Raw genomic sequence first — 23,736 nt, forward strand, 5'->3', positions numbered from 1 at the left:
CAGCAGGGCAGAATTCCTGGTGTGTCAAAAGTGTAGCTAAATTGGTTCCTTGAGTGGTGAAAGACGGAGACAACTTTGGACAGTCTTCCTCTTCTGGTGCACTCAGGCTCTTCACTGAAATAGTCAATGATTAGAAGAAAAGGGGTCGACCATTCCTGCGCGTACGCATGTGTGCGTGTGTGTGTGTGTGTGTGTGTTTGCATGCATACCAGAGAAAGTGTATGATTGATTAATTTTGATACACCAGCTGATTTTTCGGGTTGCCATGTAGTTAATGGAAAGTAATGGGTTGCTTGGAGTTTTGGACTTTATTTGGACCATGAATTAAAGAACTCCTCCAAATGAGTCCCCATTACACAGCTCTTCAGTCCAAATCACAGACCGAGCAGTGCACTTAATGCACCTATTAGTTGCCTATCTGGCAAGGAAAGCTAAACCAAAATGCAGGGCTATTTTTTAGGGAACGTTTTACTTCCCATGCCCCACAGTTATTAGATGCATTTCATCGAGTGTGCACCTTATTTTCCTCTGGCCTATTTTTGCCTCTGCAAAATGTGTTTATTGTTATGTTTCCTGTTACCTAATTACCCATCAATTACAGAGTCATACTTTCACTTTCCTACGTAATAGGAAATTCAGTTTTTTTTCCTTTTGAAGAATCTCAGTTCTTCCAAACAGAATGCACAGCACTCCCTGTGGCAGCACTAATGGAATCCTTGAGTACCTAGAGGTTACTGTAGAAATGCCAAGCTTTGATATGTGTGTGTATAGTTATAGCACTCATGATGTGAGGAAATTATATTCCACAGCTTGATAAGCATTAGGTTTAAGAATGTAGTGATTAAGGGGAGAGAAGCAAGGTTAAACCTTCAGGCAGGGTCATACTACGAAATATCAGAGACTGCAGAATCTGACACCTCAGAATCAGCTGATTTCTATTCTGTCTTTAATATAAGTATCATTCAAGGATACCTAATATGTTGTGGACAATTTTACTTTCATATTATAAAAATAACTGTAAATATTGCAGGCAGCTCTTTTTAGCTAACAGGACTAACCCTCTGTCTGTATGTGAACCATTGCTTTGATGTCAAAGACCACATTAACACAGATACTGCATATGTTACTGTGACTTTGCTCCTTAACTCCATGGAAACATTATTCCTTTACTTACAATTCAATCCACTATACTTAGCTACATCTTTAATACAATGATAGGAAGAAATGCCTGCCAACATCCAGTTGAAATTGATGTGAGCCTCCTGTGTGGTGTCAGTGCAGTAACACAAAGGGCTTAAATGTTTCCTGCTTTGACTGTTATATAGCCAATGACTGCTTCTTAGATTGAATTGGAGATCTGCCATCATCCCAAGTCTCAGACATGAGAAATTAATGTGAGGTAATATAATGTCCCCACGGGTGATGAAATGTCGACTCGGTGTCAATTTCTTTTTTCTCTGATTGTGTGTCCTTGCATGTTTCCAGTGAATAATATACAATAGATGGTTTTTAAACAACTGTATATCATAAATCCTTGAATAATAAACACCTCACACTCAATACTGTACAAATAGAAGTAGGTTGCCAATGGAAACTATGTTTTTTGAGTGTAGCTTCCTGGATGCAAGAGAGAAATAAAGCCATAAAATCAATCAGGTTAAAAAAGCTGCAGGGTTTAATAAAATGTAGTGTGTAACTGGGATTGACTGAGCATTCCTTTTTCTTTGTTGGGATGCAGATTCGTTCCGACCAGGACCAGGACATCTCAATCCGCTATAGCATCACTGGGGTGGGAGCAGATCAACCACCAAATGAAGTATTCAGTATCGACCCTGTGCTTGGAAAGATGTTTGTCACCAAACCTCTTGATCGAGAACATCGCTCTTCATATCACGTGAGTGTCTTCTCCACACAAAATTGTGATTGATGGATATCCAGTTTGCACTTTTTCTTTACATGCAACATTAATGGGTAATGTGAAGAATAAGAGACTTTGGTAATTCATCAAAGTCACATCCAGTCAAATTACTGTTCTCATGGCATGGTAACAGTAGCACATGACAGACTCACAGAAAGATGTAAATACCTGAACATTTAAGAATAGACAGTAACACTTACTGCCCATTAAATTAGGTATACCTGATCAACTTCTTGTCAGCAGTTCTCTGGGCCAAAATGCCTTGTTGATCCCAAAGGTCACGGGATAATGGCCAGACTAATTCAAGCTGATAGGAAGGCGACAGTTATTCAAATAAGAACCAAGGTATGCAGAAGAACATCTTTGAATGCACAGTACTTCAAACCTTGAATCAGATGAGCTAAAGCATAGAAGACACTTCTGTCAGCTAAGAACAGGAAATTGAGGCTACAGTTCACCACAACCAGACAGTAAAAATTAAAAACCTTTGCCTGATCTGACAAGTCTTGGTTTCTGCTGCAACATTCAGTTGTTAGGGTCAGAATTTGCCTTGCATCAACCTTAAGTGCCAACTGACTGTTGCTGACCGTGTCCATATTTTTATGACCACATGATATCCATCATCTGATGGCTGCTTTCTCTTTTGTCAGTCCAATAACCGATGATAGGCATTGTGTTTGCGCAGGCGCAGACTTTTTGATGGGCGGAGCAATGGAATCATCCACGGACTGATTTGCACATTTAAAATTTATAAGTTTTGTTTGGAGGGAATATTTTACCTTCTTTTCTTGTTTGTTTCAGTATTAATATAGCTACTTTTTGGATTATTCATTTATTTATTTATTTGAGATGCAGCAAATCGCACAAAAGACTTAACTGAGATTTTATTTTATGTTCGCTTGAAGAGACATTTTGATTTTTAACTTACTTTTTGTTTAATTTTGTGTTTGTTGTTTGGTCGAGTGTGAAAGACAGATAAACCCTGTAAACGGCCTGTAAACACAGTTATAGTGGAAAAAGAAGCCAGTTTCTCTTTTGCTTCCCTCCCCATCATTGTAGGGGTTTTTTTTATTTAAATAAAATGTTTTTGTTTTTTTCGGAACATAGGCTACTGCAGCTGTGTGCATTTTCTCACAGCTGCAAGAGGGTGCCGTTAAAACAGCGCTATTATTTTTTCTGTTGACTGCTTCTCTTAGCTTCAACCAACATTATTAGCAAACTTACTCATGGGCAAATAAATAAATCGCTCTTGTAAAAACGATCGGCAAAAGGCTCAGCCTACGTCGATAGTCGATATATTCGTTCAGTCGTCCAACCTTACTCCACAGTCACCAGACCTCAGTCCAATAGAGCACCTTCGGGATGTGGTGGAACAAGAGAGTCAGATGATGGATGAGCAGCTGATAAATCTGCAGGAACTGTGTGATGCTGTCCGGACAATATGAACCAAAATCTCAGAGGAATGTTTCCTGTATCTTGTTGAATCTGTACCATAAAGAATTAAGGCAGTACTGAAAGCAAAAGAGGGTCCTACTAAGGATTAGAGAGGTGTAACTAATAAAGCGAGTAGTGGGTATATATTTATCAATCAATGTTCTTATTCACTTCTCTCCAGAGAATTAGATACTTTATGCTAACTGTATTATCTTCTGGCAATAACCTAATCTTATATTTAGCTTACAATCATGAGAGGAATATTAAATATTGAAGTGATTATTAGCATCAATGTCAGCCTGTTAAGACTAACATTAGTTCTGTAGCCAGTGACTATTGATATCGGTAAATTCAAGTAGGACACATACTCTGGTTGTCAGATGGTGTGTGATTGATGCTTTAATGCTAGAATATGTTAATGACTTAATGTCTATTTCTAAGCTAAATAATGAGCACAGAACACGTTGTTTGTTTAACTTGTACATAACAGCATTTTAAGAATGTTTTTTGGCCCGATGCACCATGTAAACCATCTTTTTTTCAATGCACGCTGTGCATTTTGACAAAACACCAACATCTGCACCACCTCATTTGAATGAAACTTTCATCATGTTGAACCTCTCCTGTCACCTTTGTGCTGTGCATGCTGTTCTAGGCATTGAAAATACCGAACAATCAGAAAAAATGCATTTCAATTTGAAACAGCTTGTTGTATTGCTGCTCAATCGTATCTTTTCACGCATCTTTCTGCTGCTGTGAAGGGAAACCGTGATGCAGTGAGCGACAGCACTAGGTTCATCAATTTAGGTTTCTATCATTGGTTTTCTCTCTCTCTCTGTACCTGCCACCATCTGTGTGCCTTTTTTTAATGGCACCTACCCTGAGTTACAGTCATGGTAAGCTGGCAAATCTAACCTTTCAGTAGTAGGTGAGCAGATTTATACCCCAGAGAAGCTCCAATCAATGAAGTAATTTGTTAAGAAAGGAAGGCGCTTGCTACAGGCTGCCTAAGTGAACTGCTTGTTTGTTTTTGAAGAAAAGTGTTACTTGGAGGGGAATACAAAATGTGGTTGGAAACCAGATGAGACAAAATAAAGATGTGTGTTTAACAAGTTAAGAAAGGTGTTGCAGTTCACTTTAAAGGGCCCTTGCTGTTAGAGCAACACGTATGCAATTAAACAACATTGTATGAAACTCAAACGCTCTCAGCCCCTGAACAATAAAGTCAAGGAAAGTTTTGTTTATTGAGCATTGTTAACCAGAAAACTGCAACATACCTAAAGTTAGTACTTGACTTTGTGGTCTCGGTTTTGTTTACTTCATATTTCATGCAAGGACAGAACAAAGTTATGGTCTAGCTCTTTTTTATTTCAAAAGAATGAGCACTCTGAAATTCAAAACCAGCCATGCAACAAGATGCATTCTTATGAGGAAAAAAACCTTGAAGCTTCTGGGTCTGTTGTTATCTCTATCAGGACGCTGCCTCCTGCCAAATGCATAGCACTGTCTGGTACGGTCTGTTTTCTCCCCCTCGCCTTTCAAGATAATAACTTTAATGTGGACCCAGAATTACATTTTGCCTTCTTTAAACATGGCGGTAATCTCTGACTCCTGCTGTTATTGAATTATGGTGTGGGTTCATGTGGGATGGAGGGATGAGGGTGGGTATAGATAAGGGGCCTGGCTCGTAGCCCGTTACAGCACAGTGAGATGTGATATGCGATGGCAGCACACGGATATTGGGTGCAGGACAGATCAGACAATGCAGTGGAAAAAGTAAAGTCAAATTAACCTCAGGGAGACCTGAAGATGCAATTTTGGTGGAGGTGCAGAGTGGAAGCAGACGGTGGAGAGGACAGAATGAGCAGCAGTGAAGAGGATCTTCACCTCTCTGAGGAGAAGAAGTCGATGGAGAATGCTACTTATTCTATTTCCTGCCACAACGAGCCTGAAGGCTGTTTCATATATCTGACACTCTTGCTCCTACAGTGACCAGGTAGCTTTTTCCTATCAGGTAACGCTCATAAGAGAAGGATACCATTCCCTTGATTCATTCTACATGTTGAAAAAAATAGCTCCTGTTAAAATTTAGAATCTTTGTCTGTTCTCTCCATGTTTTAACTTTTCCCTCAGTCTTTTCCAGTTTAGTTTATCTTCGGTTCTGATGAATATCCTAACGATAATGTAGAGAGACCTTCGCCTGAAATTGATCGCTGACATTTGACCAGAATAAATATTTACAAGCTGGTGTTGTTAGGAGCAGGATGTAGATAAGATCAGATTTTTCTTCTTTTTTTTTTCTTTACTTCATATGATATAAAGTAAACATCCCCGGTACTTCCACCTGACAGGAATATCGCTGAATAAGTCATGCTCAGGGATATAAACATTCCCAAGTTAAGTGAACTGAATGAAAACAGCTTTAGGGAAAAGTTCATTTCTAAATACCACTTCAGTCTGCTTGTTTGACCTTCTTGTAAGCAGTGAAAAAAAATAATTCAGGCATTTATTTAAACTGAACATTTCCCTGATAATGCAGATGTTTCCTCTTTTTTCATTTTCTTTCAAACTGTTGGTTGTTCGGGGTTTTTTTGCTCAAAAAGTGAAAGAAGTAAGGGCACGTTTAACAGCATGTATTGATTTTAGTAATAACTTCATGTACAAAGTTTGTGAGAAATCCTAGTTGGTGATTCCATTGATCTGAGCAAAGCTGAGTTGAATTTGAGATGGGTTGACCGTGTTTGTGGAGTTAGAGATGTGAAGAGATTTCAGGACTCTTTCAAACAAAACCAGACAGAATGTTGATCAGGGATCCAATATGGTGATTCTGAAACTGACTCCTTGCTTTTACAGTGGAGCCAACTTTCAAAAAAATAAGATGTTTGTTGTTTTGCTCTTTGCTGAGATAAAAACTTTGGTGTGCAAGTGTAAAAGAGATAACGAGTTTGGAGAAATAACATAAGCATAAAGGCAATTTGTCTGAAAGAAAAATGTCCAGAATTTTTGTTTTGACTTTTATTCAATGTGGCCCTGTATGTTTAGGAAATCTTTTTTTATGGTTTTCTATACTATAATTCAAAAACACTGATTTTATCAGCCTGTATAAACAGTGCAGAAGTGTTTTTCAGTTTGGTTCTAGAGGTCCACTGAAAAACACTTACTTTCAGTTAATTGATGTTTTTATTTGTGTTGGGTTTTTTTTGCGTTGTTTGTACCTGACAGAAAGATATTTTAGATGTTGAGATTGTCCATCACAGAATAATATTAGGGAGGTACTGTACCAGTTTGATTTCTTTGGTGTGAGACGTGATGGTGCAGTATGAACCAATATCATAATGTTAATCGAAATAAATTCTTGCAATTTTATTATATTTAGGAATATAACATAATACCTTTCTCCAAATACATACAAGCAAACAGCAGTTCTACCGTAGCAGTCGCCATTCACTGTCACAACCATCTGCTTCTTATGCACACATGTCCTTCATGATTTGATTCAACCACTCTCCTAACATCACTTTTAGTTATTGTTGGGAAATGGGTGGCATCAAGGTCCTTTAGTAAATTGCTGGGCTACAAATCTTCATGACACAATGCCTCAATGTCTTCATGAGATACCAGTAGAAACAGATTGAATAAACATGAATTCTTTTGAAAGGCTTACCAGGAGATAATATCGTCACTCTGAAAAGAACATAGCCTATGTTTGTAATGGTAATACTTCTGGAACACTGTCTTGTGGACAGATCAAAACAAAGTGGAGATATTTGGCTATAATACATGATGCTGTGTTTGATAAAAAGGAAATGCAGCATATTAGCACAAACACTTCATATCAGCTGTCAGGGATTGTGGTGGAGGGCTTGTTTTGCAGTCACAGGACTGGGCACCTTGACATTATTGAGTCAACCATGAACTCCTCTGTATACCAAAGTACTCTAGAGTCAAAAGTGAGGCCATTGATCCAGCAGCTAAAGCTTGGGAAAAATTGGTCAAGGAACATGGCAATGAAGGACATTGAAGCCAAAGACACCAGCAAATCTATAACAGGATGGTTGAAAGAAAAGACTCAAAGTTTTGCAGTAGTCTAAACAAGACCTCACCCTGACATTTCCTGATAAATATTGTGTCTGGACCTTAAGAGAGCTGTGTATAAATAAATGATAAACTGAAGAAACGTGATAAAGAAGAGTTGGCCACAATGATGGGAGAGATTAGAAAAAAATAATAAGGAAAATGATTACGTCAAGCTACTAAAGGTAGTTCTACATCCTGCTGAATCATGAGATGCATTTAGCTCTTTACAGGACTGTCTTGTTAAAACTCTCTTTTTCATATCATAACTATATATAATGGCTGATTAATTAATTTAGTGCCAAATCCTTGCAGTACTGTTTATGACCCAGCAAACAGAGCAGCTTCTGTGTAAACATTCATGTCGCTAAAAACTGTGAACTCGCAATCATAAATGAAGCCGAGTCAATTAATGTGACAACATTTTTGTCCGCTTTTATTTTCTGTCATCTTGATTTTGGTGGCTGTCATAGGGCACTGCTTAGACAGACGTTAGTGAGTAAATCAAACTGAATCTGTAAACACGGTGGTTTTAAAATATGATGGTCCATTCCCAGTAGAAAGGAAATCTTGGTGTAGATAAATTTAATTTAGAAAGTATTGGCAAATCTTAGATTAGATACATTCTCAGAAAATAAATGTGTTATTGTACCTCTAGTGATACGATTTATCGCTGAGGTAGTGCTCTCTAAGGTGTTTCTGTTGTACTGTTGTGGTTTATCCTCTAGACAGAGACCAGGCTTGAACCTCCAGAGCAGATTTATACATTTTTAAAGAATGTGTGACATTAATTTGTTTTGTATCATTATTCATTAAATGGACAATAGACTGGCATTTGTACAGTGTCTTTCTAGGCCTGCTATCTACCACAGACTTAACCTACTATACTGTACCTTACATCTGCACCTGTAGCTCATTTGCCTAACTGAACAGGCAACACTGTGTTAATCGTTGTGATGAAGATATAAAAAAACAGACGTTTTAATACAGTTAATATATTAATATCTTTCCCAGTTTCTTTTTGATTGGGCTAAACACAAACTGTCTGATATTACATCTTAAAATATAGGAGAAACCATGTGAATATATTTTACTGCTTTATACATACACACATGCCCTTGGCTCTCAAAGAAGTCCATATAGTTACCTTGAAGCTCATTAATGAGGGGATGCAGAAGGCACAAAATTGACTTTTATAACACTGGTTCACTTTATTATATATTTATTTTTTTCTTTCGAAAAGCAAATGTTTCACCCATTATTTTTCTCCGTATTAGTAAAAGAAGCACTCATCAAAGCCTGATTCTAAATTATTTATCATTTGTTTATCCTCCCATAATAACAGTTCATGCAGGAGCACAGTCTGAGTTCATCACTCCCTGAAAATATACTATATTTTAAAGATGAGCATGAAAATTCAATATGCCCCTGTTCTACAAGTGGGTTGAAACAGCAGGCAGTGAAACAGGGCAGCAGCGACACTGAGATGCTGGAGGTCAAGGTGGCAAAATTAGCATTCTAAATAGATGTGTACAATGTGAGAAGACTGAGGCATATTATGTGTGTATGACCATGAGTAGCATATTTGTCTGCATTGTGTCATTATCTATAATCTGAACATAATTTTTCTGTTTCCTTCCTAGCTGCGAGCCCATGCTGTGGACATGAACGGCAACCAGGTTGAGAACCCTATCGATCTGTACATCTTTGTCATCGATATGAATGACAACAGACCCGAGTTCAAAAACCAGGTCTACAATGGCTCTGTGGATGAAGGCTCAAAACCAGGTAATAAATTATAGATGGATAAAAACAATTGATACAATTACAATAGAAACTTTTTTTTTTGGTTTTAAAAGTCAAGAAATTTATGGGTGAACAGAAAAAGAACAGCGAGTATATCAGGAGAGATTGGTGTTGTTAAAAGTATGACTACACCAGTGAATCTTTGATGCAACAGAGAATTTTCCATTCCCCTTGATTTAGCAGACGGACAGAGAATCGGTCTCGTAGAGTGGCTTTTCATTTAGCCTGGTGCAGCAGTGGTCATAAACCAAAGAGGGTGCTCAGGCTGGAGAGGAGATTGAGGATTAAATGTACCACGCTGTAGCACCACTGGGTCATTTTATGTCTAACCTCAAAGCGGAAGAATCACAGAGATGAGCTCTCTGTGTGCAAGCGTGTGTGAGTTTGGACCCGATGAGCCAGAGTTTATTGCACCAGAGGTGATCTCAAAAGGTGTCCAGGTGCTCAATACCTTTTCTTTCTGTTTTGCTTTCTTTCCTTCTTACTTTTGTCACACCTCACTTTTATTATCTTTTCTTTTCCTTTTTTGATTTCCTTTCCTAAATGATACCATCCCTGTTGCCCGAGCCTCGCCTCACACACCATACAAGTCCCTGTATGGCATGCATGACATTCAGTTGAACAATAATCATAAAAAAGAGAGTTTTAGAATTTAGAGCTCCAGTGGTTTCAATGGAAGGCCAATTACAGACTTGAATTAGTTTGCAAATTAAAGAGTCATTATGGGGACCTAATCCTGTCAGGCACAGCTTAGGATCCCCATACAAAGGGTCCACATTAAACCCCCTAAGACTGCAGCTTAATGAAATTACCCCGGCGATGTGTGACACATTGTGATTCTAAATCTCCTTCACTCTATCCCCACATCTCTTAAAAAAAAAAAAAATGATGGGTGGAGGACTGATAGTCTCTCCACTTGGAATCACACCAAATATGGAGTCTGTCCTCTATTTCTCTCTTTTCCTCTCCCTCTCTCTGTTCCTAACAGCTTTTTTGTTGTCTCGCTGAGAGGCCTTTAGAGTACTCCCTCTGGCCGAGTCATTGACAAATGTTGCTTTGAAATGTAATGAAGTTTGAAATGGGAGCTGCGGTTACAATTATCCTCGGACAGGGGCTGTCACTGGCATGATATCACTATCTCTGGCAATTAGAATTGGCTACAAGAGAGGCAGAACAAGAGGGAGAAAGAGATGGAGAGATTGGGTGACAGGCAGTGATCCCACAGAGTTATACACGTATACCGGGGAAGGAACCTAACAAGTGTTGCTTTCGTGAGAGAGTAGATGCTTATTCTCTGCAACACAAATGCGTCATAATCAGTTTTTATTATTAGTTTTTAACATATCCTTTAAATATAAAAAACATCATCTTTATAACATATGATTTTAATAATATTTGCATGTATATATACACTTTTGTGTTTGATTTTCTAGTATTTGTCCAAGTCGTTATTTACAAAACAGCTACCCATATTTTTGTTCTGTTGGCGTAGATTTCGAAGTACCTGTCCCATTAATATACATTCATTAAAATTATATTAAATAATGTTTCTATAAAAATTACATTTATATAGATGCAGCAATTTAATCCGTTATGACATCTTAGTAAAACAATAGAATGTAATTGTAAAATTATAGTAATTTTTGCTGAAAAGCTGCCCACATGGACATAAGTAGTAATTACAGGATAATTTCCCTACAGTTCCAATGTTTCTGTCACGCATGTGCTTTTTTAATATATTATACAGTCACGTGAAAAAGAAGTTTTTCACAGTCCTGTGACAGAGTCCATGGTTACTGCTTTCATAGGAAGGTAAGAAGTAGTCATGTGCTGCTCATCAAATACACTCCATTAATTGACTGATGAGCAAGTGTGATCACCTCTATAAAAGCATAGGCAGTTTTTCGTTCTGGAGCATTTGAAAAAAAGCAACTGCTTTAAACCAAAAGCTTAACCAATGACTGTTGGTAGTAGACAGAGGGGAGGTCAAGCTTTACCACTGTAATGGTTGGTAGTTGATCTATAAAGAATATGCCGGTGGACATAAATGCTGACAAATTTTCTGTTTTTCATCAGGAACATATGTGATGCATCTGTCAGCATTTGATGCAGATGACAACACCACAGCTAATGGAATGGTGCGCTACCGGATCCTGTCCCAGACACCGCACAGCCCGATCCCTAACATGTTTACCATCAACAGCGAGACTGGAGACATTGTGACAGTGGCGCCTGGTCTTGATCGAGAGGTTGGTCTTCTCTCTCCTGACGCATTCATCAAACAAAACTGGTACCACTTTATAGTAACAATTTTTAATAAATAGTAAATTGATAGTTGATTAAATGTGAAGTAACTTTTTTCAGTCAACAACACTGACATTTTAATTAATGTTTACTAACTGATTAATATACAACCTTTTAATAGTATGTGATTGTCATTGTAAAGTGGTAACTGATTCATTAAACTTTCTTGGCTGATAAATACTGTTTGGTACATCTATAGATATTTTTGAATGGCTAGTATAAAGTTAAAACTGGTGTTAAAATACTTGTTTTGAAGCTGCATAAGTTTGCGGGTGGTGTAAATCAGTTACAATTATTTACTTGTTCAGGAATGTGAGTAAATAACTGTAATCTTAGTTTACAACGAATAATGTATTTTACTTTTTTTCAGCTCTTTTGAAAAACAGTTAATCTGAAAATTTATGGATAACAACAGTAATTATGTTTTGGCATTACAATTATCCTTTTAATTAAAGCATGCTGGTGGATTAACCATTGCAGAGACATGAAAAAGTATTCCAGCAATTACCATTAACATTCATTTAGAGCAGCTGTGGCATAAACCTTACACTAGATGGTGGTGAATTTAATTTATTTAGTGTTTGGGAAAGTTTGGAGGGGCACTTGTTTTACTGCTGTTAAAAACCCTAACCCTTATAAATATCCCTAACATGCCACCGGCTTTGACTAAATGCAATATTTAAAACTCGGGGAACTGAGATATGATTACTGATCGATAAAAAAAAACCTTTATCACAAAATAACAATAGCTCTTTATTTATCATTAGCAAATGTTATAAGTGCAGATCCCATCAGACTGTAATTGTCTCTAATCAACTGTGATGTCATATTTATTACTATATAGAATGCATAGGATAATGTATTTGTTACACAGACTGGAACAATTAAAAAAAAATCATCATTTCATAACAATATAACAATGAAATGACCATTTAACTAGTTTTAATTGCCCATTAATTTACGAAAAAGCTTATTATATATAAGCTTATATTTTCTATTGTGCAGATAAATAATTTTTCCATTTAAAAAGTACTGCCAGGTGCCTAATGAGCCTTCTGCTGGAGGTTTCTTCCTTTTAAACTGGAGTTTTTCCTTCCCACTGTTCCCACTGTTGCCAAGTGCTGCTCACAGGGTATCACCTGACTGGTGAGGTTTTCCCTCGAATATTATATTGTCTTTTCTTACAATATACATTTTCCTCGAGACAGCTGTTCCTGTTAATTGGTAATTGGTGTGTCAAAGGATGATAAAATAATTTTTAGTCATACAGTGTGTGAACCCTTGCATTGCTGCACAATGTCTGAATGAACCATACCTGGTCAAAAGGAAGACATTTGTATCTGTGTTCATGGAGCACAGTTCCTAATAGCATTGTTTACTCTGATGACATCCTAAGATATGACTTCCAAATGTTACGGTGCCATTTGTCACCGCACACAGGCACGCACACACACACGCACAGAAGTCATCTTTTTTTTACATTAAATTGTCCACGGTCACCTTGTTTGTGGAGCTCTAAAAGTTGTGACAAGATCCAAATGTGTTTATTCTCACAACATGGATGTGCCAGTGACAACTCTGCAAAGAAATCTCCGAGACAGATCATCCTCCCAGACTGTCACCAGTGACAGACCTATTAACAACACATCACGCAGCAGTGGGCTGCTCGTGAGTGTGTGAGTGTGCGTGTGTGTGTGTGTGGTGTTTGTGTGGTAAAGATAGAGTGGAAATATCTGAGATAGAATGCCCTTGACACCTGTCAGACAAACACAAAAGCCCATATAATCACATCTACACTCGATAAAACACAGGCAATAGAGTGAAAAAACGAAAACTGAAGGGAGCAATAGAACAAAAACTGAGCTGGTAAGGTGGGTTATTACAATGAGGGGGGAGTAAGTGTGTGAATTTGGCAGTGAAGATAGTGTGATGGAGACAGAGAAGCAGGATGAGACATGATGGTGCCAGAGGGAGAGAGGTACAAGGGGAGCATAGACTAAAAATGTCTCAGCTGAACCGCTTTTCTTTTTGCTCTGGTTTATCAGTACACTGCTAATCCACACAGTCACCCCTAAACATAGGATTACACTCTTGCCACCCCTAAACACACGCATGCACACAAACACACACAAACAGAGACAAGATTGTACTTCAAAGAACTTGTGTTGAGATAATTATTTCCCTTGCCCATAACCTTTTTAATAACATATGTTTTTCCAGGTTAGTATCACTGGGATCAGCGTTCTCGCTTTCACTTCCTTTTCAGATCACATCTGCTTACTTTACAGTCAGACAACAGCCACGTGTAAATATAATATGCACAAGCTGGTCATATTCTCAACAAGATGAAAGCTCATCTAACTCTTCATCTTCCTGCTACTTTCCACAAGCTTGACAAAAACACTACAGGCAGACCTACGTCAGCAAAAGAATAAGTCAAGCCAACAGAGAATCATCCCTCCATCCAACCTGGGACCTGTCATATTTTCTGAAAAATCTACTAACCCCATTTAGCATTGATGTCAAATTACAGTAAGGCTAGTAATACAGACATTTTTAATGCTTTTTGATGCCATGTCTAAGACCCATGAGCAGATTTCATTAACCAGATAACACATCAGTACTGCATGTTGATACCAGGTGCAAATGAGGCTCTTAAATCTTCAGAAAAGAGACTAAGGGAAAAGAATGGCTACACATTGCCTCTTTTCCCTTTAAACATCATCATCCATCCATTTTCTAGCACTCATCTACATCCCAGCCCCAGGTTTACCTTTCACACTAGCCCAGAAAATGTTTTTAACCTTACACCAACAGTTAACACTCCTAAAGTGAGAATGAACCAAAATGCATTGTCCAGGCAAAGTTGGTGTCCTTAGATTAAGAGAGTCTCTGCAAATCAATACATAGCTGATAAGTGACAAAATTTAAACCCATTTGAAAACCTTTGGGAACTCTCTCCACCTCCACTATCCAAACAACAAATGAGGGCATCACTTTTGGAAGAATGGGATGTAAGTGGAGTCAACAAGACTAAATTTCATTCCAATGCTGGTGTTAAATTAACTCCTGACTCTGGGGAAGAGATTGATAATCAGTATTTTGTGTCAACTTAAGCATTTCTTTTCTGACTTTGTAAAATAAAATGCAACACATAAATATACCCAAGAATGTAGATTTATTGAACTTGTATTTATTAGTAGAAGAATAAATTTAAAATAAAGTTATACTCATTTTCTTTACCTAATTTATTTGTGGTAGTCATGTCAGTCTAGTGTGAGACTAGGGTAAGGCTACTGCATACTGCTGCCTTTTACAGCTTTACAGTTTCTCCTTTCCTTGCGCTCACTGTGTGAAAAGCATACACTCAAATGTACACCTCCTTAGACACATGTGAGCGAAATGGTGAAATGAAATTGGCAACAACACGTTATGTTACTGTAAGTATGATAAAACAATCTCACAGCAAATCAAGAGCACAACAGAAATAGAGCAAGAAGCTAGAGAAAGCACAATTTTCACCCTTTTTACTTATCCAGAAATATGATAAATATCCCAGACTACAGTTAAGTGAAAATATATATATGCCAAAAGCTGTTGACGTAACAGCCATGAAATGCCTCCAAACTGCTGACCCTTTGCAGTTAGCTTTCTTCAGGCAATGCTCTCTCTCTAGCAGCTAGTGCACTGCTGGTGACAGGTGGCGTCTTAAAGCCAAAGAGCCAGAGCAATATTGAATTAAGTGGATCGCCTCATAGATCTTTCCCCGCTGTCAACAACACCTAATCCAACTTTTTGAATCAGGATTAGAACAATATCCAAACCATATATCAACATGTTAACATGTTATCAACAGTTAACACAAAACCAGTTAACTATTGGTTCTAAGATGTTACATAACCAGTTACTACTAGTCCAGAGTTGGCACTGGGAGAGAACCCATCTTTCTCTTTGTGAAAAGACATTTTAAACAAGCAAGTTGAAGAGTAAGTCTCATGACAGCCCTACTAACCAGCTTAGTTCTGCATGACTTTCAAGCAGAAAGTTGTATGCACACTGAGTCAGTGTAAGCTTGCATATAAGCACTTCATCACCTGAAAGGCAAGAAAACTGCTGGATCTAGCAGAGCTATCATTAGCCACATTAAGAAAAAAATAAAACAAACAAACAAAAAATAAAATTGGGTGCGCATTCGTATATATGGTGTAGCTATGTACATGTATTTCAGTGACACTGATTTGATTATTTAAGAATGAAATGAAGGGTCTTAAATAAACTCAGGAAATTTTTGTTTGGTTGATTATTTCTTTGTTTTAAAACGGTCTCTTGGCCTTAAATCTTATACTGCTGGAAAGACTGTTTATTTCTCCTTAAATGGTGCCACACAGGGACTTCAATAGCCATTCATAGCCACGACAGTCTGGCACATCCTCGTCATGCTGGTCACCAGCTTGGTCACACACTGCTGTGGGATGGCATCCCATTCCTCAACCAGCAAGTCAGCCAGTGTGGTTGTGTTGGTCACTCTGGCACGAACAACACGCCCAAGCTGATCCTACAAGTGTTCAGTGGGATTGAGCTCAGGACTGCAGACAGAACATTCCATCCTCTTGACTCCCTGAGTGCTGATGGGATGAGAAAATGTCGTTTTGTGACACCTATTCGTGTCCCGTCTCTGGCATCCCTTGTTATATGGAAACTGGCCCTCAATTTAGAGATGGTACTTGGGCTCACTCCGAATAATGCTGCAACTTTCCGGTGAAATACCACCTTGAAGTTGTTCTACAGCACCTGCTTATCCAGCAGACACCAACTGGCATACAAATTTTGTGTTGTCTTGTATTAGCTTCTTCTGAAGGGTGTCAGATATGGTGAGGAACTCAGTCATGTAGGAGGGGCTAAGAAGTGAGACATCAGCTGTGGTGGTTCAGCACTCTGATTATGATCTCTTCTGGATGCCACTTATGTTATGCCAGAAGAAGACCCTGGGGTAGACCCAAGAAGGCACTTCGATTGCTGCCTCCACCACCTGGACAAGGAACTGGATGTTGCAGAAAATTAATGGATATGTATGATGGATGAATATGTGCAACTACTTTTCAAATAAACTTGTGTGCAAACAGTTTTCTCCATCATATAAATGCATATTTCAGTGTCCCAACATTTTTCCTAGACGGCAGATAAAAGTCTTAACCTTGCCAGAAAAAAGTACCTTCTGTACTGTACATAAACTTCACAGGAAGATTCGACGATGCACACTGCAGTGTTTACCTGTTCCACTTTTAGTCAGCACTTTAGCCCTTTGAAACTTGGAAAGTTTCTGCATCTCCCTTCTCTTCTTGGACTGGAGTGTTGGAGGTGTTAGGCGCTAGAAAAAAAAGCATGATTTATTTTTGGTATTATCCCTCCCTTGTGCCTCAGTTGCATCCCCTGCTGCCGCTTATCCTATCTTCTGTTCTTTACTTTTGAAATGTCTTCTTCCTCTTCTTTGTAAACTCCCACACTGATTCTCTTTTAAAGATTTCCACTGGTCTGCAATGGACTTTTAAGAGCTTGTTGACAGTAACAGACCTTAGTATGCCAGAGAAGACTGGCTATGCTGCGGTGTTGTTGCAGCGCTGAGAGGTTCAGAGGAGCGCTACATAATTACTCCCTTGTCTAATTAGTGAGAGTGTTGTGTACACGCTGTACACAGGCTGATGGGACAGTCAAGCAAGCAGAAGATATGGAGAAAGAGAGGTGTGTGTGTGTGTTTGTGGATGCTTGTGTGTATTTACGGGTGTTAATGAGAGTGTGTGTACAAGGTTGGAGTTCAGCATCTCATCTAGCATCAAGATGAGAGGAACTGAGAGAAGCTGTCTAATCCTCCTGATGTGGCGTCCTGGCCTAATTGGGATATTTACTCGGTAATTAGCAGGTGAGAGAGACACTGGGAATGTAATTGGGAATCTCAATGACGAGACACATTATCCAGACAGTCAGCTTCTGGGCTCCATCCTTCCTGCAGCCCATTAACTGCACCCTGGGACAGAAGAAGAGACAGGGGAAGCCAAGAACAGAAGGAGGGGAAAATGGTGAGAAAGGAGGTACATGGCTAGAATAATGCAAACGCCTGAGAAGAAAAACAAGAAATATTTCAGCATCCACTGAAGTGACACTATGTCATTTCAAGAGATGAAACGGCATTTATCATTCCCTCATATTATTGCCCCATAGATAGTCTATTAATCTCTGTCAGTTGGATCATTGTCTTCACATCTGTCCATCAGTGGCGCTGAATAAGCGATGCCTTTGATAACTTTGATGGCATGCTGTACCAATGGGGAGGCTTCACAGTGGTGCCTTCAGATGGTCTGAAGTCTGGATACGTTCCAGTGAGGAGATTTCAACTCAGTCAAATGAAAGACTTCACCCTTGTGATTTTGTGTTTCAAATAAGACTGTAGACAGTCACTATAGAAGAGAACGCAGGCTCAGCTTTTTTTCCCCATGGGAGTCACAGTCTGCGGCTGCTGCTGTAGCAAGAGGGAGCTTTTTGCAGATGAATAACCGCACACTGTTGTTTTTTTCTATTACTGTCTTTTACAGAAAGTCTCCCAGTATACCATTATCGTGCAGGCCACGGACATGGAGGGCAACCTGAACTTTGGCCTTTCCAACACAGCCACTGCCATCATCACTGTCACGGACATCAATGACAACCCTCCCATGCTGACCTCCAGAACTGTGAGTTATTACAAATGAGGTAATGGGCAATGGGTAACAGTTCAAAGAAATAGAGGAGTTGGGTTAAGAGAAGAGGGCGGAAATCATATGTTGGAGAAGAAAAATCATAAAAAAGAAGGGGGAAGACATAGAGGGAGGAAAAATTGAAAAAAGAGGAATCTACACTGTTATGTCGTTACAAGGAAAGATTTACACAAGGACAGTGAGGGGAACTTATAAAGGATAATTGCTCATTTGCTTGTAGAGAGCTGAAACACAAACACATGCGAACACACATACTCGTGCACACGCACTCGTGAGGAATAACAGATCCATATCATTGACTTTCATGAGCAAGAAAACTAGAGCCAGCAAATGGTTAATGATTGTTGTCATGATGGTGATATTTAGAATGATGATTACATTACAGAAGGTCATTACTGAGAGCCAAGTAAAAATTAAAAATCCAAAGTACTGCAATATATGTAATATATTGCTGGTGGTGCCATTCTGGAACATCATCACTAAATCAATTAGTGATTCAGGTTATTTCTACTTTCACTTGCACATATATGGATTTTATATAGTATATATATATATATATATATATATATATGGAACCCCTGAGACAGCAGCTCAATCATTTTTTATACTTATAGCTGTAAACAAAAAATAATCAGACTTATTATTTTTATGGTTGGAAATAAGTTTCATAGGATGTGGCAGAGACATGCATTTGTTCAGAAAATTAAAAAAAAAAAAAGTGAAGTCATTTTTCTGCGCTCGACATGTTTTGTTTAATGAAAAGGCTGTCTCTGTGTCAGTGTGGTTTCAGATGTCAGGATTATTCTGGATGTGTGGCTTCCTATCATCAGGGATGAGAGCCTGGTTATGTCGGGTAGATAAGGTGCTTAGCTTTGCAACTGCTGGAATATCGACGGAGGCAGTATCAGCCAAACAGTATACTGTACACAACTCTTAAAGGTGGTAGCAGCAGTTTTAGCATTAGCATTTGCACTGGGGGCTATTAAGACCCTTATGATGATGACTTAGCGTTAGAGGTAAGCATATGTCAGTCACAGAGCTCATCAGAGAACTGCTACGTCACACAAAGCAGGGCATTCGGAGGGCAGAGGGAAAGAAGAAGCGGAGGAAAGGGTGAAGAAAGAAAGAAAACAGTAAGGGGAGCTGATGAGTGGACCACCAAGTAGAGTCAACGATGGAAAATGAAAAGGAAAAAAGTGACGAGAGAATGATGGGGAGAGAAGAAGGAATGAAGAATTATTTAGTCACGGGAGCTATTTTGTACAGCAGTAGTGATAAAGTGTAGACATGGCTCGTTGTAAATCAGAGGCCTCTACTGACTCGGCACCCCCTTCCTGCATTAAGATTCTCTACCGATGGTGGTGTATTGATGATAGTGGGCAATAATAGATTGATATTCTCTGTATTCCACCGTGTTTAAGTGCATTTCCATCAGCGTCACAGAGGGAAGTTAATACTATCATGGATATTGATGATCAAGTTTAGTGGAGGTTTTGGAGCCACGATGAGCAGAGCACTTTTACCCACTCCCTTCATAAATCATCCACTTTCATGGGGGTATAACATAAGAGCCATTTTGTCGAGAATGCAGACCATTATGCAAATATTTAGTGTTTGCAATAAACCCCATAGATCTTTCAACATGTCCCAGAAATATAAAGTTTGGGGAATTTGTCTTTAATGTTGGAGATTAATATTTCATCATGCCTATCAGAGGCTGGCCTATTTTTCAAGTCCGCAAAGGGTGGTGCATGGGTACAGATAGGAAGACTTTGGGTGGATATTCAGGGCTGCATACATGCATGTGCCATCCATGGTACAGACGGATGAAATGTGGCATTCACTACTTTTTGGGAATACGTAGAAACGTAAAGCCATGAAATCAGAGTGTCTCTGTGCAAGATTCACCGCAGTGCTTTCTTGGCCTCCTTTAGCGACTGTCCTAACAAAGCTTATATGATGAAGTCCCCTGTCACTTCTCTGCTTTCGCTCTTACCTCTCCTTGCCTCTTTTAGTGTTTCTCGCCAGAAAAGTGACAGAGAGTTCAGGGTGTTGGCAAGAGGTATTCTGCCAAGTGTTGTGAGAAAGCCAACAGCACTGTGTGCCAATCACAATCAGAAAGTCCAGCAGTTGGGGACAGTATCATATACAAAAAAATACAAGCCTATGTAATTAGAGGAAATTTAAGCCTCTGCCTGTAGATGGTTATACAGAAGGTCTATGTTAAAAGACCCACTAACAGCAGAGCCAATAGAAGCCGCAGCAGCATTAGTATAATAAATCACTAAGACAGTGAAAGAAAGAGAGCAACTCTAGGCTTTTTTTCCCAATGTTTAAAAGCTCTTTGTTCCATCCATTATTGACAATAACCCCAACATCCATCAAAGATCACTGTCATTAAAGTTAAACCCTTGAAAACAGAGCATTTGTAAATGATAATTGGGAGAAACTTTTGGTTTAAGAGAGGAAAAATAATGACTTCAAGTACTTATCTGAAAGTTTACTCAAAGATCTCACCTGTCTATTATTCAGCATAGAAAGGCTCTTGTCTCCTTGAAAATGTTCAGATTAACTGCATTCTTAGACTCGTTTTTGCATTACTTTGTTATGCTGAAAGGCACACTGTGTTGCATTACTCATCACAGGAATTTGATGCTTGTTAACATACTTGCTATCTAAAATCAGAAATGACAAAAGTGCAGTAATTGGAAGTTATTGACTATAATATGCTTTGCCCTTGACTTCCTGTACATATTTATGGTGACAGTTTTAGTCTTTTACATTTGACGTTTTTTGCAAAGAACCCTTTCAAGTTTGTGTTTGCCACGTGAGTATAGTAATAATAGTTTTCTCTGAGAGAAAAAAACTAGACTTAATTTATTCAAACTCTTGATGTGACGTATCACCCCCCCCCCCCCTATATAAAGAGATAATGAGACAAAAAGCTCAAACTGCGGCGCTGATAATCAGAGCTGCGGTGTACCCTTCAAAGTCTTCCATCAGATTTGATTAACACTTGCCCTTAGTTGTTACTGTGTGTTGAGAAATAAGATGCTCCTTAGGGAGCCTATAAGAACCACCACTGAAGTTTTATTTTATTGAACTGGCGTTGGGGAGTCCCTGAACCAAACCACAGTAATAAACCACACGAGCACACACGTACACACTCTAACACTAACAAACGACAGCCTGCCTATCCAAAGCAGGCAGCGCATCAGGACCACCCGGACTTGTCTGTTGTCTTAAGAATGTCATTGAGTCTCTGAACAGCTCTCCCGACGCAGCCCCCTAATCTGCCCGCTGCTGTCGGCTGTTTGCTGGGTGATGCGAGGTTTGCCAGGCAGGGTATTATGATCCAATGGAGTGTTTGGTCTGGGGCTTTGCTCTTTGATATCCTCACATAAGCTGCTCAGTCGCTCTTCCATGCCTGTTACCCATGTGACACGGTGACTGTGCAGTTCTACATGCCTGTTGCCTGCAGATGAGATGAGGTCATGCCAACACGCTCTGACCTCAAGTAATTGGTTAAGAGTTGACAAGCTGTTTGTGTAGGTAGGGCTACAGTCAAGTTGTGTTTTACGGAGTTGCAGTGGAGTCATTGCAATAGTTAGTTGATGGGTCTTTGTGGGATTTATTACTGAGCCTGTACAGCTTTGATGAATCCCTAACATAACAGACGCATGACAGACAGCAGCTCACTCCTCATCGAGGCTTATCAGGGCAAAGCACATGTTTTTGTACAGGACAGGGACAACTAAAAACCACTCATATACACTTAAACATCTGTTTTAACCCTCCCCACTCCTGGTTCTTTTCTCCTCACCCATTCTTTTCTCCCATGTTTCTGTGGCTTTTTAAGGGATGAAATAGTATTGTTCATCAATGATGTGTACTAGCAATGCAGAAAGCAGTGAAAATGGAACAACGCCCTTGTGTGCATGTGCTTGCTAGTGTGAAACTGTGTTTACTGCTTGTTTACTACCCAGCAGTGGTAAAAGCGAATTCATTAAAATTACTCTACCTGAAAACCTGAAAGGAGGAATGTTTCTATAAAGACAAATGGAAAAGCAAGATAGGCACTCAGTGGCTTTTTGTAGAAATTGCCACACTCAAACGGCTCAATGCATCTTAAACGACCACAGCAGCAGTGAGATGTTTCAAAGTGATGTATCACGAGGTAACATTTCACTCTTTCTTTCTACAGTTTTCTGGAGAGGTCCCCGAGAACCGTGTAGATGTCGTTGTGGCTAACCTGACGGTTATAGATGCTGATCAACCGCACTCCCCTAATTGGAATGCCATCTACAGGATCATCAGCGGAGACCCATCTGGGCATTTTACCATCCGCACCGACCCGATTTCAAATGATGGCATGGTCACCGTGGTGAAGGTAAGATCCAGGCCAAACATAACATGCTGAGCCTTTCCCTTACGGAGGTCATTGTAGAAGAAACACACTGGTTTTCTCTGTTGAATGTCAAAGCCCCTCCAGATTTAGGTGCAAGCAGTAATAATAGACTACAGAGTTAAATAGGGACAGATTGGGGTCTTTGTCTTTCATATGCCCCTTTATGTCCAAATGAGGGATTGGAGACCGCTGTGCCCTTCAGAAACAGCTCGTACGCTCACACAGAGACTTAAACACAATGGCTGGTGAGACCACTGTAGCAAATTAGGTATTGATTTCTCAATTACAAAGGCAACGTTTTTTATACACTCATAATGTTGTAGCTGCTGTGGTAAATGACAGCAACAACAAAGCCCTGTCTTGTAACAGCCTGCTACGTTACTGTTTGACCTCTCAGTCAGAGGTTGTCCGCATGATTTTAACCCATTTAGAAAAACACTAAAGTATGTCAAGCTGCAAAAAGCCTCCATATAACATCAATCATAAACTGTGTGTGTGTGCATTTACTGTAGATGTGTGTCCTGTTGATTTGCATCTCTGTGGCCATCCTTTGTGTGGCTTTCTGTAAATGTGCTTACTGTGTTTCATGGGTTTTGTAGAAATAACTGTTTTATTTCACCCAGGGGCTTTCTCACCATGTATCTGACTCCTGCAAACTGCATCTCACATCACATAATAATCTGAAAAAAATAGCAATAACATCTCCTTATAATTCCCATAGCACCCTGAGCAATGAGCATTGGCATTTTGCTTCTCTTCATTATCTCTAGATGACTGCCTTTTATAATCCATTCCTCTCACTCCCTGATGCAAAATTCAGCAGGCAGTCGGGTAGCCCTAAGCTTGCATAGGGACCCGTGGGAGGTTATCAGGAAATCATAAAATAAGAGACAGGACACCCCCTGGGACGAAGCGAGCAATAGACAGTCTCAACAAGTAAACAGGCTGCTTTGGCTTGCTTTGTGAAAAGGGAGACAGAACATTCACATCAGACAGCTTGTAATAGGTAAAGTCAAGAACCCATAAGACTGGTGCTAGCTTGT

The 23,736-nt window shown here is 39.3% G+C and overlaps 1 protein-coding gene across 1 annotated transcript in view; it reads left to right on the forward strand.

The window, feature by feature from the left end:
* Positions 1–23,736, forward strand: part of LOC134618339 (cadherin-4-like) — a 234,670-nt gene that overhangs the window by 186,780 nt on the left and 24,154 nt on the right. The window contains exons 6-10 of the mRNA XM_063463709.1: positions 1,739–1,894; positions 9,070–9,214; positions 11,309–11,481; positions 18,124–18,261; positions 22,490–22,675. Of these exons, the coding sequence (XP_063319779.1) occupies positions 1,739–1,894; positions 9,070–9,214; positions 11,309–11,481; positions 18,124–18,261; positions 22,490–22,675 (798 nt within the window). The remainder of the gene's footprint in view (positions 1–1,738; positions 1,895–9,069; positions 9,215–11,308; positions 11,482–18,123; positions 18,262–22,489; positions 22,676–23,736) is intronic.

The sequence above is a fragment of the Pelmatolapia mariae genome, linkage group LG20 (genome assembly GCF_036321145.2).
Source record: "Pelmatolapia mariae isolate MD_Pm_ZW linkage group LG20, Pm_UMD_F_2, whole genome shotgun sequence".
NCBI classification, from domain to species: Eukaryota; Metazoa; Chordata; class Actinopteri; order Cichliformes; family Cichlidae; genus Pelmatolapia; species Pelmatolapia mariae.